At 46.1% G+C, this 12,132-nt stretch overlaps 1 protein-coding gene across 2 annotated transcripts in view; it reads right to left on the minus strand.

The window, feature by feature from the left end:
- The window catches only part of LOC147431791 (ABC transporter B family member 2-like), an 82,153-nt gene that overhangs the window by 31,059 nt on the left and 38,962 nt on the right, over window positions 1-12,132 (minus strand). For both annotated transcript variants that reach the window (XM_086494277.1, XM_086494278.1), the window contains exons 4-8: window positions 9,756-9,956; window positions 9,417-9,676; window positions 9,018-9,334; window positions 8,719-8,942; window positions 8,268-8,641 (exon numbers count right to left, since the gene is read on the minus strand). In XM_086494277.1, coding sequence (XP_086350403.1) covers window positions 8,268-8,641; window positions 8,719-8,942; window positions 9,018-9,334; window positions 9,417-9,676; window positions 9,756-9,956 — 1,376 coding nt within the window. The remainder of the gene's footprint in view (window positions 1-8,267; window positions 8,642-8,718; window positions 8,943-9,017; window positions 9,335-9,416; window positions 9,677-9,755; window positions 9,957-12,132) is intronic.

Here is a 12,132-nt window from a genome sequence, read left to right on the forward strand (position 1 = left end):
GTCAGAAGAAGAAAAAGAATTGGGTAGTCCTTCAAATTATACACGCTTCTTCTGTTTTCTTGCCGATGCAAAAGAAGATTGACGACCCAAATAACCCGGGAAGTCAATCCCTTTCTCTGCTTTTTCTCTTACTTTTTGGATTTGTTGTTTGCGTCCAAAAGCCGGCTGATCTGAGTTTGAACCACCTCTTGTAATTCTTGCTCTGCAAACATCCTAAGAGAAGGAGGTTTCTTAATTGCCGGTTTAATGGGTGAATCTGTGGCTTTCTGCCACTCGGTGTGCACTTCGGCGATGGATTGCTAAGACATAATTTTTGAAAATTTCGGATCGTTCGCAATTTTATTCATCTGCTTTGTGCACTCATCAACCTGCTTTCGACGTTCCATCTCTTCAAGTTTGTATTGAGTAGGCAGAGGTAGCCCGTACTCTTCCTCTGTTTTATCATTAAAATCTTCTTCGTGATCTCCTCCCACATTAGCAGATGCAGAAGTAGTCAACTGATTCTTGTTGGAATCCATAAGTGTCGCGAGAAAAGGATCGGATTTCTCGGTAGAAGAGAAATCGATCGCGCTCTGATACCACTGTAACAAACTTATACACCCCAAGCGTAACCGCGAAACGTTTCAAGGCCGAAACGTTTCACCTTGAAACGCGGCATTTCACCACGAAACGTTTCAGTCCAAAATGAGAGCACAGTGAAACGTGAGACCGAAACGTGCGTTTAGCGGCTTTGAAACTAAAACTATGGTAACTTGTCGTTAGTGAAACGGCTAGTGTTTCACTTGGTGAGCGAAATGTTTCGAGGCCCAAAACGTTTCACCTGTCGTTACCTGCCGAAACGCGTTTCATGGTGACGCTGTACACCCCAAGTCAACATTCTACCGCGACATAACACAGATTCACTTCAAAACAATTCACAAAGACGACACGGCCCGGCGTAGTTCCTGCCCAAAGGTATTGGCCCCAAAAACTGGCGCCCCCTTCAGTATTTCTTTTTATATTAATTTGTGTTCAAAGTACAAAGAGGGCCCGCGAGTCTCACTCTCAAACTCTACGTCCAAATGCTCTGGAAAATGAGCCCCAAAGGCCACTTATAAAGGTTACATAGGGTTGCTAAAAGCAGAGCCCCCAAAAGCTTCAAACTTCAAAAGCAATCACTTTCCAAAAGCAACTGATCGTCCAAAACTGCCCAAAAGTTGTCAACGTAATTTCCGGCAGGCCGTACGACAGTCAGCGCGAATTGCAGAGATCCATACACTCAGCGTTATTTGCGGAATTCCCGCCAGCCACGTTAGTAGCCGCTCACTTTAATTCTTTTGTGTCTCAAGGGGTCTCCTTGTCACTTGGCCATAAGTTGGGACCACTTATGGGGTTGCCACGTCACCAGTTTGTGACAGCCTACCCCAAGGGGAAGTAGAAATTGTTACATGAGACACACGTAGACAATTACAAAGGCCAATAGCCAAAAGCATAAAAATTGAAAATATGACAAGGGGGAACCCCCTCCTAGTGAGGATAAAAAGCGTCTGTAGGAGGAAGTAAGAAGGCAGATGATATCCACCAAAGCCTTGAGAGAGAAACACCTCCAAACTGTTGTGCAGTGGAAAACCACCCAAGAAGGTATGGAGTGTATCTAAGGCCCTAGACAGCATCAAAAAACGCACTAAGAGGCAACCATTCCATAGGAAGGTGAAGGATGGGAAAGAAGAGGGTGGAGGGATGACCAAATTTGACGCCACAAAAGGTACCCAGCCAGAATAAGAGGGAAAACCCACTAGTGAAGTGCCATGAAAGAAATCGAAAGACTACAGTTCAACCACCTGAAACCCACTTAAAAAACTCAAGAGGTTCCCTCTTGAATAACAGGTCTTGAGTTCAACTCCTCGTCGGCTAGATCTTTAAGGTCTCTTTGGATAGTTTCCTACGATGTTAAAAACTCTCTTCTTCTCGGGTGTGTGTGGGTGTGTATGTGTGTGTGCTAATAGAAAGAGAAAAATGGTATAACCTTTCTATCACCCAAGTGTGGTAGATTGGTAATGCCATTTCCCTCTTGAATAACAGGTCTTGAGTTCAACTCCTCGTCGGCTAGATCTTTAAGGTCTCTTGGGATAATTTCCTACGACGTTAAAAACTCACTCTCTCTCTCTCTCTCTCTCTCTCTCTCTCTCTCTCTCTCTCTCTCTCTCTCTCCATAAAAGTGGGACATAAAATTCGACCATTGGTCCTTATACAAGAAATATGGGAAAACCTAATGGATGTACAATGAAATCATGGAGGAAAATCCCATAACAGACTACAACATACATTTGGGGATGAAAATACTTTAACCAAGTGGTGAAGTATAGCTATCTAGAGAGTAATCAAGTCTGCACAAATCTGCCCAAAGCTCTGTCCACCTCAAAGATGTAGCAAAAACCACCAGATCCAATGTTGTTTATCTAGATGATATTAAACATCCGTTGTAAAAACCTCATGTAACAGCTCATATGACACAAATGCAAATGAATTGTGAAACCTCTAGGCTAAGCCTCCAAAATCATCCGCATCCGTTCTAACATTTCCTCATGATGAACTCCCAAAAAGGATGCTTATCTACAACACAACCAAATTGTAAGAGAGGCAGGGGAGACCCACTCGTTGTCCACCTCAAAAGCCAAGGGAAGGTACCAAGATGCACATCTCTCTGACCAAACCAACTTCCCTAAAGCCTCTTTGAACTGACACTCAAACAAATCTGCAAATTGTCTAATATCCTTGGCCTCAACCATTGTTTGCGCCTCCCTCGTCCAGACGGAGTCACCATGTAAAACCTGTACTCTAAATCTGACCATGGGGGCTCTCTATGGGCCTAGAAGAATGTGACGTGTTCTTGATAATTGTAGGTCGTCAAATAGTGGCCCACTCCTCAAAGAAAAATCTAGAGATCTCCAAGGACCAACCGCGAAGAACTGAGGTGGCAAGATCTCAGAAAGCGGGACATCTACTGGAGATGCAAAGCCTGCAAAATAGTCAAGATCTTCTGCACAACCTGAGAAGACTCACTCTCCTGCATCCCCTCAACAATGCCAACTGTGAGTGGCACCTGCGACCGCATCCGAGAGATCCAAAGCTTATTGGACTAGTCTGTCCCGGGCAACTCAGATTATTCCTGAATTGCTATCAATTGTTGATCCTCCTCTATCTCTCTGTCCAACTACCCTAGGACCTCCTCTCGATTCTCGTCTAGCAACCTTTCCTCCAGAGGTCTATCTGAGGATTGCTCTACCTTTGCCAACCTCTATCTCACTACCCACATGTAAACAAGGACACGTGTCTGCTCCTATTTGTCTCTGTGTCTGCTCTACATTGCTATCGTTGCGCACTTTGTTGTTGGTGACTGTGCGGAGTCCTGCTGGTGTGTAGAACTCTGTTGTGGTTGTGAGGGTTGTCTCCTCCTCCGAACAACCTGTCTCCTATCGCCCTCTAGAGCGATCCCTCACAAAGTGCCCCATCTCATGGCATCTAAGGCACTGGTTGGTCTACCTGTAACCACAATCCTCTGTGAGTGCAACCCCTTTCCACTCAAAAGTGATAAGAGTCTGGAAAAACTATGGAAGGGATAGAAGCCACCTTTATAGATGGCATATATGTCTGGATCTGCATTGAGCGTTAGAATGGTATGCCAAAGATAGAACCCATCTGTCTCAACATGTCTCGCAACAAAAGCTGTGCTTGAAGCTCTAGAAAAGCTATTTTTACTGGATACTTCGGAGTCTATTTGTCCTCAAAAGCAGCCAATGAAAAATCCTCGTACCAAGGATGCAAAAAGACCAATTTGTCCCCGAAGCCGAGAGGAGTGCGGTTGATGACTCTAGAGGCAAGTTCCTTTGATGAACAAATGCCTCTGCCGAGAAAGATGATTTCCTCCACTTTGCCTTCATCCGAACCAGCTAGAGTACACAAGAGCCACTCTCGGACGTTGACACGAGCAAAGGAACATCCCACCAAGCGGTCGACAACCCCTCTTAGAGAGAGAACTTCAATACGATTACCAATCTTGTTTTGTAGATCATCAGAAATAAACATAGAAGGTGCCATAATACTTGACAAATAGTTGATGAAAATAATACTTGTGATCAAAACCTAGACCCTTTTCTCCTTACCCCTTAAGTCCGGAAGAGAATGATGCGAACGGGTAGGGAAATGGTTGCGGACTGAACCGCGAGAGAGAAGGCAGCAAGGGAGGATGTGAATGGCGTGGGTAGGCAAGGGCGGCAAAAGTTGTAGGAGGCAGGAGTAGCAAGAGCAGATGGAAGCAGAGGCGGGCTGAGGGCGGTGCGAGGTAGGCGCAGGCGGGGCGAGACAGGGTGAAGGCAGTTGGATAGGGAAAGGCGGGTTTGGAGGAGGCAAGCGGGGCGGGTGTGGCCTGGGCAAGGGCTGGTGGGGGTGGCTACGTTGGGTAGGGACGGCGAGGACACCAAGTGGATGAGTGGGCAGACGCGGGCGAACAGGGCCACGATGGCAGAGCAGGGAGAACATAGCACGGCAAGCAAGCGAAGCGAGCAGGAGAGGGTTGACGAAACCAATGCGCAGGCAAAACCGACGCGCAAGCAAGTGGTGGGCTTGCGACACTAACGCGCGTAGAGCAGGGGCATGCGAGAGGAGGACGCGCAAGTTAGGGTTTCGTAGGGTTAGGGTTTTAACTTTTGACGCGCAAATTAGGGTTCGCTTAGGGTTACAACCTCTCTCTCTCTCTCTCTCTCTCTCTCTCTCTCTCTCTCTCTCTCTCTCTCTCTCTCTCTCTCTCTCTCTCTCTCTCTCTCTCTCTCTCTCTCTCTCTCTCTCCGGTGTGAGTGTGGGTGTGTGTGTGCGCGCGCGCTAATAAGAAGAGGAAAATGGTATAACCTTTATATCACCCAAGTGTGGTAGATTGGCTATGCCATTTCCCTCTTGAATAACACGTCATGAGTTCAACTTTCCTCGTTGGATAGATATTTAAGGTCTCTTGAGATAGTTTCCTACGACGTTAAAATTCTCTTCTTCTCGGGTGTGTGTGGGTGTGTGTGTGTGTGTGTGTGTGTGTGTGCGTGCGAGTGTGCGCGCGCGCTAATGAGAAGAGGAAAATGGTATAACATGTCTATCACCCAAGTGTGGTAGATTGGGTATGCCATTTCTCTCTTGAATAACAGGTCTCGAGTTCAACTCTCCTCGTCGGATAGATCTTTAAGGTCTTTTGAGATAGTTTCCTACAACGTTAAAATTCTCTTCTTCTTCTTCTTCTTCTTCTTCTTCTCTCTCTCTCTAGTACAGGCCAGACATCAAGAGGCACGTCACATATCCGTTATACATTTACACAGAGACTGACTCGGTTTATGCAGAGGAGATCTATAGCCGTCTACGCACAGCTGGTCCTGGCCTCTCACTGGAGGAGTGCACCACTTTACTGACTGAGACAGTGCATGGTGCAGCAATCAGAGGCATACCCACACACTCAGCCGGGTTGGAGGCGACATTCTTGGGAGCATGCCCTAGAATAGTTGGTATGATGAGAAGTGCAGAGAGATGAGAGCCCAGCTCCAGAGATATCTTTTTTTAGGAGTCATCACTTATAGACAGTCTCGGATTGCTTCCCAACACCTTGTGCAACGAAGAAACGAGCTTACTTGGCCAAGATGGAGCAAGACTTGTATCAACTGTTCTTGAGTAGAGACTAAGGAGAGGCATGGCGATTCTTTCATGAGCACTCCCCTCCCCCAGTGATTACTTCTCCTGATGTGTGGGGCCAATATGCGACATCGTTATATACAGTTCCTGGACAGAACCCCCTTCTAGATCCTAGAGAGCCATGCCGACCTACCAGCACCTTCTTTACCACTGAGATGGTAAAGAGAGCCATTGACAGGATCAGGACCAGCAGGGCATATGATCATGATGGTCTAGTAGCAGAGCACTTTATACATGCTAGAGATATGATGGTAGAGTTCTTGCAGTGCTGTTCAATCGTGCCATGTGTGAGGGGTTACTTGAGACTTGGAGGTTGTCTACTTTTGTGCCTACCTTCAAGGAAGGTGATCCTACAGAGCCTGAGAATTACCACACTATTATGGTTGGGCACACATTGGCACAGTTGTATGCATCCATTCTTGAGCAACGGTTGAGTAATTGGGCACAGGGTGAGGGTGTACGCGCAAAGGGCCAAACCGGTTTTAGGAGAGGTTTCTCCACTCTTGATCATATTCTGGCACTCACAGCCATCCTTGAGGAGGGCAGGTCACACGGGAGACGGATTTATTGTAGCTTTGTGATTTCCGCAAAGCATTTGACATGGTACCGAGAGCTCAATTGATGCGCAGATCGCAGGAGATGGGGTTGCCCATAGTGTTGATTTGGGGGATTATGGCTCTATACATATCAGTGATGGGACATGTGCGCTCCCCGAAGGGGATATCTGATTTAGTTCACTCCACCATTGGGGTGAAATAGGGTTGCCCATTGTCTCCTACTGTATTTGGTATGTATGTTGATAAGGTGTCTAATTACATTGACAAAAATGGTGATAGAGGTGCCCAGCTCGCAGGGACGTCGATCCCATTGTTGTTATATGCTAATGATATTGTGTTGATCTCTGATTCACTAGAGGGTATGCAGCGACACTTGGATGCCTGACACAATTTCGCAAAGGATAGTGGATTGTCTGTAAACCTTGGTAAAACCAAGGTTATGGAGACTAGATTGACTAGAGCTTATGCGGACTTGGGAGGCTTGGAGAGGATGTGTTCGCAGGTTCAATCCAAGAACCTCGGACAAAGTTATGGCTCTTTGATACTTTAATAGCCTCAGCTATGTTGTATGGGGTGCAAATATGGGGACCTTCTGTAGGACAGGATAGTTGGAGACGTATGAAGAGGCCCTTGGTATCTATGATCTCTCAACTGATCAGAGCCAAGGCCTCCGTACCCCACACTATCATTCGAGAAGAGCTAGCTGTCCCTCCTATGGAGATTGAGGCGCTTACCTGATCAATCTCCTTTGTGAACGGCTTGTGGGATACTACTAGAGACAGATATGCTAGACTGGCCCTTGAGTCTTCCAAACAGTTAGCTCTTCAGGGGGACACTTCATGCTGGTATGCACAATGACATCATGGTTTCAAATGCATGGCTTCACTATGAATGGGCTGCCCCCTTTCCAATACTCTCTTCAGACACCCTCGATGTCTCTTACAGGGGTGGAGATTACTAGACTCATTCGTCAGGACCTAATCCAGCTGGATACCAAGAGGACATGGATAGAGCCGCCACAAGAGTTGGGCACGAAGATGGCTTTCTATAGAGAGCATCTTCTCCACCTCACAGGAGATGGGTTTGTGATTAAACCCAGCTGCATGGACACACATAGGTCTCATGGTTTGCGGTGTGCCATTGGTCAGATACGCACATCCTCACATCAGCTGGAGATTGAGACTGGTAGATTCAGAGGGATACCAGCAGACAGCAAGATATGCTGCTTATGCCAGCTAGAGCCAAAGACAGAGCTACATTACATATGTCATTGCACAGTGTACTAAGAGATTCGGGGCCGTTTCCACTGCTTGGAGGATTTCGGTCCTTTCTCTAGGGTCATGAGTTATGACGATCTGATATGTCTTGGGCTATATCTACTTGAGTTACACAGATATAGAGACACTTTACTGGGGAGAGCTAGAGAAAGATAGTCCCAGAGACAGATTACAGATTTCTTTCACTAGATATGGGACAGCTAGAGGAGCAGCCATCACTGCAGAACTCGGCCAACACTCATTCGACCACTACGGGCACTCTCATCGACCGAGCACTAGAGCTACGGAGATCAAGACGGACACGATTTAGGAGCGAAGCTACACAGCATCAACGGAGACTACAGCACAGGATTCGAGCCATACTCTCTCAACATCCATAGTGCAGATGAGGATGGATTCTAGTAGTAGCAGTATTTTTGTTCTAGTTCTTTTGTACACAAACATGGTATCAGATTCACTATTTTGTAACAAATTGGTCTCATATGTCATTTTGGCCGTTTGAAGACGTTAATGTAACATTTCATTTCTCTCTCTCTCAAAACAGATCTTTGAGTCTCTTGCCATTAGTCTTACCACATTAATCTTCTCTTCTCTTCTTCTCTCTTTGTGCAAACAAAAATAGATGTGGAGATTCTATGCTCGAGATATTTTCAGAATGAAACATATGATGTGTCATTGTGATCTCTAAATGTAGCCTTCAATCAAACAAGTTCATATAGCTCAGGCTTGCCTTTTTTGATGATTCATAGAAGCTCCCTCCGATGTCTGATGAGCAGCAGCTTCTTGGAGTTTTACAAGGGAGGAATATGCTCCATGAGCTTTTGACATAAGTTCAGCATGGGTTCCATATTCCACCACGCGACCATCTTGAACAACCGCTATGAAATCAGCATTACCAATGGTCGATAGGCGATGAGCCACCACTACAGTCGTCCTTCCCATCATGACTCGATCAAGGGCCTCCTGAACACTCTTTTCTGATTCAGCATCCAAAGCACTTGTCGCTTCATCTAGGAGTAATATAGTTGGATTTTTAATCATGGCCCTAGCAATTGCAATCCGTTGTTTCTGACCCCCAGATAATTGCACGCCTCTTTCCCCTACCTGCCTTGCCCATTAGAAATTGCATGTATGTGACATTGTCAACATCGCAAGATAACAGATATCTGGAACATCATTACCTGAGTTTCATATCCATTTGGGAGCATCTTAATAAAGGTATCCGCACCAGAAATCTTTGCTGCACCAATTATATCATCCAGAGTAGCATCATCTTTTCCATACAGAATATTCTCTCTCAATGTAGTTGCGAAAAGTGCAGGCTCCTGGTTGACAAGAGCTAATTGATCCCTTAACCATCTCAGTTGCAGATGCTTTAAGTTGTGTCCATCAAGAAGCACTTCCCCTAAGGCGTGCTGAGAAGAAATGAGACTCACAAAGACATTCAGGAGCAAGACAGAGAAGGGAGAAATGCAAGTACCTTTGATCGGATCATAAAATCTCTCGACCAAAGATATCACCGTGCTTTTTCCTGATCCACTCCCACCCACAATTGCAACTATTTTCCCAGCTGGAATATCAAGAGAAAAATCCTGAAAAATGCAGGTCTTTGGCCTTGACGGATAACTGAAAAACACATGTTTCAATTCAATATGACCATCTACTGTGGAAAGCTTTGTCCCCCCACACTCATTACGATCCACTCTAGACGTCCTACTAATCATCTCCATTAAAGTAAATCCTGCCACCTTGGCCTTGCCAAATGCAGTGAGATCAGGGGCAACTTGTCCTAGGGATCTGCATCCACAGAGTGAGTCAAAATCCCAGCCAAAATGTATAAACATTGCAACATGTCTCAACAAGTTAAGAAAAGACCTACAAGCCACTTATAATGACATTTAAGATTGTTGTGAAAGCTTGTCCTCCATTGGTTACCCCATCACGGACAAGCTTGCCTGAATACCAGAGAAGTAAAGCCCATGCTCCGAACAAAAGACAGTATGTTACTCCCATGCCTAAGCCTTTTGCTGAGCCACCTTTCTTTCCAAGTTCTAATGTAGATTTTAGAGCATTGGTGTATGCAATCACAGCGCTCTTTTCACCCCCAAAAGCATAAACTGTGCGAATTTGGGACATAACCTGCAAACAAGCTCGCCTTACTTTCCAATCAAATTGGTAACCTAGACAATGTCTTCAAGTTTCCAATCAGTCTTTGCACCTGTTCTGAAATCTCCCCAGCTTTGACATAGGCTTCTTGGCTCTTGTTCGTGAGTCCCACTAAGACATATGCATAGAGACCTCCAGCCATAGCAATTAAAGGTACAACAGAAAGCGTTACTAAGCTCAGTTGCCAAACAGAAGAGAAGCCAACACCGAAACCCGCCAGGAATCTTGACATGTAATGAATAAAATTCCCTGTCTACAGCATAGAAAATACAGCTCTCTCTCTCTCTCTCTCTCTCTCTCTCTCTCTCTCTCTCTCTCTCGTTCAACTCCTCATCGGCTAGATCTTTGAGGTCTCTTGGGATAGTTTCCTACGATGTTAAAACTCTCCTCCTCCTCCTCCTCCTCCTCCTCCTCCTCTCTCTCTCTCTCTCTCTCTCTCTCTCTCTCTCTCTCTCTCTCTCATTCAACTCCTCATCGGCTAGATCTTTAAGGTCTCTTGGGATAGTTTCCTACGATGTTAAAACTCTCCTCCTCCTCCTCCTTCTCTCTCTCTCTCTCTCTCTCTCTCTCTCTCTCTCTCTCTCTCTCTCTCTCTCTCTCTCTCTCTCTCTCTCTCTCTCTCTCGGAGCAATGGGAAAAAGGGAAGATTGCTATTTATAGAGATGAGAGGTTCATGATAATGGAGCGACGCTCCACATGACGGTGCGTGACCTATGGGACTAAATTAAAGGTGGCCGCCCGCAACTGTAATGGATCTCTACGCCTTGATGTAGGTGCCTTTGAGGATAGTTTCATTGGGAGGGACATCATTTTCTAGTCTAAGACACATCACACTCCGGGGCAATCCATGCCACAGGTGAGCGGGTATAAATGGGAGCTTGCAGACTGGAGACCCAATCAGAGCATCGAGGACGGGGCTCAAGGGGAGTGGCAGTTTTATTCAGGGAGGAGTTGCAACCATTGATACATATAGCACGCAAGGATGAGCAGGCTAGGTACATGTGGGTGAGACTGAAGGCAGAGACACGAAGATCTCGATTGTGCCTACTTTCAAGTCAGGAGATCCCATGGTTCTCAGAAATTATCGCACCATGATGGTTGGTCACACATTGGCTAGGCTGTATGCATCTCTTCTTGAGAAGGAGCTGAGTAAATGGGCAGAGAGAGGGCATACGAGCATCAGGGCAGGCAGGATTCAAGAGAGGTTTCTCCACTCTTGACCAGATTCTGACACTCAGAGCTATGATTGAGGAGGGTAGACACCATGGAAGGACGATCTACAGTAGCTTTGTAGATTTCCGCAAAGCTTTTAACACAGTGCCGAGAGCCAGACTTATACACAGACTAAAAGACATTGATGTGCCCACAAAGATGATTTGGGAAATCTTGGCTTTATATAGGACAGTGGTAGGGCAGGTATGCACTACTAAGGGTATGTCTGACATGGTCCACTGCACTATTGGGGTGAAGCAGGGATGCCCCCTATCTCCGACTCTTTTTGGGATGTATGTGGATGAGTTTTCAAACTATGTAGAGTGAGAGGGAGACAGAGGTGCTCAGCTAGCAGGGACATGGATTACGATGTTGTTATACATTGATGATATTTGTTGATTTCTGACTCTCCAAAGGGGATGCAGCATCATTTGATTCTTTGCACACATTTGCTCATGATAGTGGATTGTATGTGAACCTTGGGAAAACCAAGGTTATGGTGTTCAACACCACATCACAGTGGGCCAGGAGGTCAGCATCCACATTAGCATCCACATTTATTTACGTATGGCCAAGAGACGGTGGAGTACACAGATGCATACACCTATCTTGGGGTAGTCTTCCATGGATCGGTGTTTTCATTGAGAAGAATAGCAGAGACTAGACTGACGAGAGCCTATGCACCCTTGGGAGGATTGGAGAGGATGTGTTCGCACGTTCAGTTTGAGGAACCACGAACAAAGCTCTGGCTTTAAGACACTCGAGTGGCTTCAACTATGCGCTAAGGAATTCAAATATGGGGACCCTTAGTAGACCACCATGGCAAATCTGGCAGCACGGATGGATGGAGATGTATGGAGAGGCCTCTGTTCTCTATGATTTCTCCCATGATTCGGGCTAAGCTCAATGCCACTTGAGATTATCCAAGCCGAGCTAGCCGCCCCACCCCTCGTGGTCGAGCCATCGACTAGATCAGTATCCTATATACACAATGTATGGGACCTCCCAAGAGACGGATACGCTCGGCTAGCCTTGGAGTCATCCCGATAGCTACCACTGCAGGGTGACACAGCATGTTGGTATGGACAGATGACATCATGGTTTCAGACACATGATTTCAGCATGGATAGATTGCCTCCGTTTCAGTACTCCTTGGGTGCACTCTCCCTATCTCTCACACGGACAAAGATCACCAGACTCATACGTCAAGATCTGAT

This window comes from Adiantum capillus-veneris, chromosome 21 (assembly GCF_014529385.1).
Source record: "Adiantum capillus-veneris isolate H3 chromosome 21, ASM1452938v2, whole genome shotgun sequence".
Taxonomy (NCBI): domain Eukaryota; kingdom Viridiplantae; phylum Streptophyta; class Polypodiopsida; order Polypodiales; family Pteridaceae; genus Adiantum; species Adiantum capillus-veneris.